Source organism: Gadus chalcogrammus, chromosome 6 (assembly GCF_026213295.1).
Source record: "Gadus chalcogrammus isolate NIFS_2021 chromosome 6, NIFS_Gcha_1.0, whole genome shotgun sequence".
Taxonomy (NCBI): Eukaryota; Metazoa; Chordata; class Actinopteri; order Gadiformes; family Gadidae; genus Gadus; species Gadus chalcogrammus.
This window is the reverse complement of record NC_079417.1, coordinates 23,362,618-23,368,761: the sequence shown is the minus strand read 5'-3', so window position 1 is coordinate 23,368,761 and position 6,144 is coordinate 23,362,618. Positions and strand designations below refer to the sequence as shown.

The 6,144-nt window shown below is 41.7% G+C and overlaps 1 protein-coding gene across 1 annotated transcript; it reads right to left on the bottom strand.

Moving 5' to 3' along the window:
- Positions 1-454: 454 nt before the first annotated feature.
- LOC130384963 (uncharacterized) lies at positions 455-5,982 on the bottom strand. Its single transcript, XM_056593387.1, has 8 exons — positions 5,910-5,982; positions 5,239-5,368; positions 4,980-5,074; positions 4,153-4,407; positions 4,015-4,044; positions 3,368-3,865; positions 2,937-3,013; positions 455-540 (listed from the first exon to the last, which is right to left on the bottom strand). Exons 1-8 carry the CDS (start codon positions 5,935-5,937, stop codon positions 508-510), a joined length of 1,146 nt encoding a protein of 381 aa, XP_056449362.1. The 5' UTR covers positions 5,938-5,982; the 3' UTR covers positions 455-507.
- Positions 5,983-6,144: the final 162 nt, after the last annotated feature.

The following is a 6,144-nucleotide window of genomic DNA, read 5'->3' as shown; positions in this document are numbered from 1 at the left end:
GAGGACAATTTGTGTGTTTGTTACCTTCACCGACAGGACTATAGATATAGACATTGAATGTCTCCATTTACAAAACACATTGACTTTTTAAAGCTAAAACATCCCTTCAGTATCTATTATGCGATGATGTCGAATGGATATCATTGTAAAGCCATGCACTCTTTCAAATACTGTCCCATTAAGACCTGGCCTTGCCCCTACGTTTACCTTGACAACACAGAATTAAATGGAAGGCATGTGTGCGCAAGGCAATCCTTTTGCTTTGCCGACCCTGTGAGCTATTTGTTGCACTGTGAACCCAATAGCTCTGTATATTAAAAGTCCGGCCATATGTCCACACGCCCCAAGGTGAACAAAATAACGTCATAAGTTGCACCCTCCCACCCAATCACACTCACGGCTCCCCATTGGACCACAGGGAGTTCTGACGTTACTGTTGTTACTAACCCACAGCTGTGATGAGGTCACACTGAAGCATCATGTCTTTGAAGGTCACCAGAACATGGATCAGGGCCGTCTGGTTGAACAGCAGCTCTTTATCTGTCATGTGAAAAAAACATTGAAGTTTCTGCCAGGGCTTTGTGAACTGTGACAACAGCCAGGTATAAGTAAGCCGCTTCTTACACCTGGGGCCCTATCTTGCATCCAGTGCAATTGACTTTCTACACTGACGCATGTGTCATTGCTAGTTTGCAACTGGCACAGAGCGCCCTTTTCCCTCCACCGCCACGCGTCGGTAAATTAGGGAACGACCTTGTGCCCCAAGGGGCGGTTCGGCGAAAGGAGGAGGCTTGTTCTGGCGCAAACGTTCCCTGGTGCTATTTTGCAGTTTCAGAAAACCATTCCGCCACAAACCAGGAGATACCTCGTTTAAAGTCAGTGGCGCGTTGTTCAGATACTATTTTAAGGGCGGATGCATAATGTTGCTTGTGCACCTCGCACATACACTTTGCTTCTCTCATCTACCTAGCCGCACATTCTTGGTAAATTATTTTGGAAAGAACAGATGATACAGCGGTAATAATAACTTTTAAATCAATGCATCTGCAAACACCGTACAGCAAACACATATTTTCTTGACACAGTCATCGTGTACAAGCCCATAACTTTTAGGATTGATGAGTATTTGATCGTGAGAAAATATTGTTTAACCGCAAGTGAGTTTTAAAAAGAATGAATGAATGCGGGCGCGCATGCGTGTATGTGTAAAATAATTAATGAATGTGGCCGCACGTGTGTGCGTCCATCTGTTTAAACACACGCAAACTAAACACGTAACGCATAATACAGTCCATGGGAAATGTATATTAACGGGGGGACACATGCATATTAGGAACACAAGTCGATAACGATAATGCATACAATACTGGTAAGAAACATTGTTTGTTAATGTATTGCGAATATCATTAAATAGAACCAGTTATCGCATATCATATTTGTGTTGTTTTCTTTGCCAAAATGTATATTAGGATTTAGTTGTGGAAGAAAATGCTATTCCATGTGTAAATTAGGCCATATTATTTTGCCATAAACTGAGCCATTTGAAGTTTGAAATGCATGTGGTCATGCATCTGTCTCATCGGAGACTGCAAACGCAATGTCAAAATATCAGTCAGATTCAAATGCGCTCATGGCTCTTATATGGGATGGGAGATGGCACTCTCATTGGTTTATTGCACGTTACGCCCACAACCACACCTACGGGTAATTCGACTACTTCAGACCCTTTTTAGATTTGCGCCGGGCGCAAGTCATATAGAACCGCCCACAAAGCTACTTGCGTTTGGCGCTTCTCACTTGCGTTTCAGACCGTTAAAATAGGGGCTCTGATGTTCATAACAATGTTGACTTGGTAATGCTGTGTCCTACGCTACCACCTAGTGGTATGATAGCAGATCACTATGTGGCAGGATGCGCTGTCCTCCACATAACATTTTCCTTGTAATCTGTAAAACCTTATTTACCCAAACGAGATACGTATTAATTAGCCTATTTATTAAAGCTTTTTAAACTTTAAGAAGAGTGCCTTGGTCAGCTTATCTTTTTTAGAAACTATGTTTTTGTATACCTAAAAGCACCTTTGCACTTGCTGATTCACTTAATCAGAACTATGCCGTAGCCCTCCAACCTGTCTACCTTACTACTATCTCATGTGTACTTTTGATATTGCAGCTACATTTCAACTACTCTGATTGTGAATATAGAAATCTACTCTGTAGAATACTGTATATTTTGGTAGTTTCATTGTTTTTCATTTTTATCTAAATTCTCTGTATTACTGCTGTGGCACCAGAATTCCCCATCTGGGATCATAAAGTATTATCTTGAGTTTGTTAAGTATTATCCACATGATAAAGACACCTCTCTGAACTTCTCCTTGCTGCCTGCAGAGCTCCTTCTCCTGCTGTCTGAGGACGAAGCGGGTCTGGTCAGGGGTGATGCTGCTGAAGTCTCCCCAGGCCGGGCAGCTGAGCCCCAGCTCCCTTGCCCTGGACAGACTGGGCTGGGCGACAGCCAACAGCTCACAGTATGCATGCCACACACTCTCTGAGGAGACAGCAGGTCCACCAGGCAGTGCTTAGGAACAATAGACTCAAACCCAGCATTGACTCTTGTGAGAGGTTGACACACTCATCAAAAGGGCAGGACCTTGCCCTGCCCTTTGATTCAACCCGATTATTCCAGTCCAAGAGACATATATATATATATATATATATATATATATATATATATATATATATATATATAATATATAATATATATATATATTTTTTTTTTTATAAATACTGTCACTTAATACCTGTGGCTTCAACACATGCAACTCTTCCTTCCTGTCTGTCCTGAATAAGCGGGGGACCAGGAAGGGCCTGACTGGGCGGTTGAGCCTCTGTCTCTTGGACTTGGGCTGAGTGACTTGCGACAAACCCAGTCCTCACCATGGGCCAGCCGTGGGGTCCCAGGATATGGTGTGACTGAGGTTTTGCTGGAGTTGGCTGCTGCACTCTTGGTCCTTCTGATACACAAAATATTAGACGGCATTAAGGATCTATGATAGTGAGGATTATTGATATAATACCATATTGAACACATTCCGAACTAGGAATACACATTATTGGCTTGACTTCCATTAATTACTTCTAATCGTTCTGTAATGCGCAAATAAACTTTTGAAATGATTATTACCACGCAAAATAATATTTTAATACAGTATAAATTATGTTTAACTAGTTGTATGTATGTATTGCATGACAAAGTGAATGACTAGTTAGTGAGCTAGTTAGTTAGTACTTCTAAGTGCTAAGTCCTCATTTAGTAAGAGTACTCTGGCAGAATGTAAGGATACATAACAGAGGGATTGGGCCTGTACCTGTGTATCCGGGGCATGGCTGGGGTAATACAGGGTCAGGGGATGTCTGCTGGGACCGGAGCATCATAAAGGTGGACAGAGGGTCTGGATCTTTCTCTGCCAGGAGACTCCTCTTATTCTTTCTCAACAAAAGATGGGCGGATTTGGCACGTTCAGCACCAAAGGAAGTGCAGAAACTGGGTTGGCTCTGGTTACGGCTGGCAGGTCTGGTTACATGGCTGGAAGTGTCCTTCAGATCCAGGAATGTGGTTTCACATGCTAAAAATGTCTCTTTGGCCGTTGAATTGGAAACACTAACTGCTGGCAGCAGCGCAGAGGTTTCTATTTGTTTTTCATTAGTTAGGACCATGAAGCTCTGATGAACTTGGCTTACAACATTGACTTTATTTTTTCTGACAGCACATGTGGACGTATCAAAGTTCATAGGTATTGCTGGTTGATCTGATGGAACTCCTTTCTTCAAGATGGATTTCACCCCTTTGATTGACACTTCGTGCACTGGAAGACAAGGCAGATGAGTTTTCTACAGAATATGCTTAAAGTCAAGTAAAAAAAAATACATCAAAACAAAACAGAATGTACTGCACTGAATAAATCAAGGACCCTTCAACTAAACTAAAACTAAATAGACAGAAGACATTCCTTACCACTATCCTTTTCCTGTGCTGTCAGAATATCTGCAGAGAAGGAAGAGGAAAAAAAACATAAGGGTAGTGCAGTGGGGTCATCATTCTCATTGTGAATGGTAATACGAAAATTGACAGATAACTTTTCAATGGACGAACTTTCAATGTGTTCAGGAGACAGTGCTGTGAAGTCCTCCATGGTAGGCTCCTTGGTGCTGGAAGATCCAGAGGTCAGGTTCTCTGTAAACTCACAGCAGCTAAAACACAACCCAGGTACTCCTTTCACCCACAGCATTTGTGACTGTAGGATAGCATCACTGCTGGCATGAACGCAGACCAAAATCTCCTTATTCAGCTCCTTCAGGGCATTGGACACAGGGTAGAACTCCACAGCTGGATTGTGTGTTTGTGGTTCTGTTAAAAAGAAGAGGAGTGATTAGGGCTGGGCGATAAAACGATAACGATATGTATCGCGATAGTTCCGTAATCAATATCAATAGAAAATGTGTTCGATAGAACGTTTCGATATAATTATTTTTATTCCTCGTTGTAAGAAACCGGAGCAAAGTCTACTTCTAGCTCCGCTTTGAACCAGAGGTTGCGAAGCAACGTTGGTTGAACTATTCAAGACGGCTGCGCCCAGTGTGACTTGAAGCATGAACTGTTTTCATAGTGCTTGGACCGCTTTGGTGGTTTAAATGGCCATTTCAATCACTCGTATTAAAGTGATGATTATATGCAAATTTCACGTCATGTTATAAGAGACTAAATGTGTCACGTTTGATTTATTATGAAAGTGAGGTGTTCTTAAGTATAAGGCTTAGGCAATCATGCTCCATGTGGAAGCCCTCGGGATGCACTGTGTACAGAACACTTATCCTTTGGAGGTATGACACTTTTTAATGGCAGCTCAACTGTTCAATGGTGTTCAATAACCAACTGCTTAATAATGAAAGTATTGATTATCAATTGAATAACTGTAATACCAGTCAACAGAAAGCCCAGTACACAGTTGAGGTGCTTCTCTGCTTTCCAGACATACAGCTCCATCTCCTGCTGATCTCTCTGTGAGACTAAAGATCTGCATGTAAGAAGAACCCAGGGTTATCTTGTCCAGTGTACAAGTCTTTCAGAAATACGCACAACAAGCTATTTTACACGTTCCATTACAATATATTACATGTTCCATAAATACATTGCAAATATATTGATGTATTTAATAATGACTGTAAAAGTATGGCTTACGGTCTGTGGAGCAGGGACAGTTGTTCCAGAGGGAGCTGAGTGCCAGACAGCCAGAGCAGGGTTAAACCAGTCTGGGTAGGGGGTGTCAGAGGCAGGTCCAGTTCCAACGCAGTAGAAAGAACCATGTGTCCTGAAAATAAACCGTGGAGGGCATTCACAACTCATGTTCCTAAGTAAAGACAGACTTAGAACACAAGATATCACATGTGCTTTGTTGTGAAATTTAGGGGATTTGGTAGAATTACCTAATCACTTCCTATTTACATCTTACTACTCACACAATGAGATATTAAAAGGGTTACAATGACCTGAGCTAGCTGCAAAATAAGTCCTCAACAGCATTGCAATAGGCCATTACCTTTCTATTCCCACAATGACACTGGCATTTAGTTCGTATTTTTTTACTAAAAGCCCCGATATAAAATTGTGTTGTGTTCCCACAGACCAAATGGCAAATGTACCACTGCCTGCTATTGATCAACAATACCAAATTAATCATCATCTCTCATCTCACCACGTCTCATGTCTTATCTCATCTGTCAGTCACATCAAAGTGACTTTTTTGTCTACATCATCATCATACATCACCATGCTCCACAGCTGTTTGACATCCTAACTAAGCACGCCGATTTAGATTTAGTGGAAGTGTTAAGTACATCGGGGGCCTTTACCTATAGAGCCTAAGGGGTCTCCAACCATCTTAATATCAGAAGCCGTCTCCTTTATTGGATTAAGCCGGCTAATGTCCACTGCCAGCTGTGAAGCTTGAAGGTTAGCTGAAAGAAAACAGTTAGTTGAAGTTGATGGTCCAATCAATTGATGTCTTTGCTTTCATTTTTCCACCCCATTGTAATGCATTTTGTGTGTGTTTTTTATCTGGGGTTTAAGAAGGTCCTTATTACCCTT

Excerpts from the sequence above, each read along its gene's own strand:
- LOC130384963 (XM_056593387.1), bottom strand. The coding sequence starts at position 5,937 with ATGGTTGGAGACCCCTTAGGCTCTATAG. Across the intron at positions 5,075-5,238 it reads CTGTCCCTGCTCCACAGACC|ATCTTTAGTCTCACAGAGAG; the intron begins GTAAGCCATACT and ends TCTTACATGCAG. Across the intron at positions 3,866-4,014 it reads AGCACAGGAAAAGGATAGTG|TGCACGAAGTGTCAATCAAA; the intron begins GTAAGGAATGTC and ends CTTGTCTTCCAG.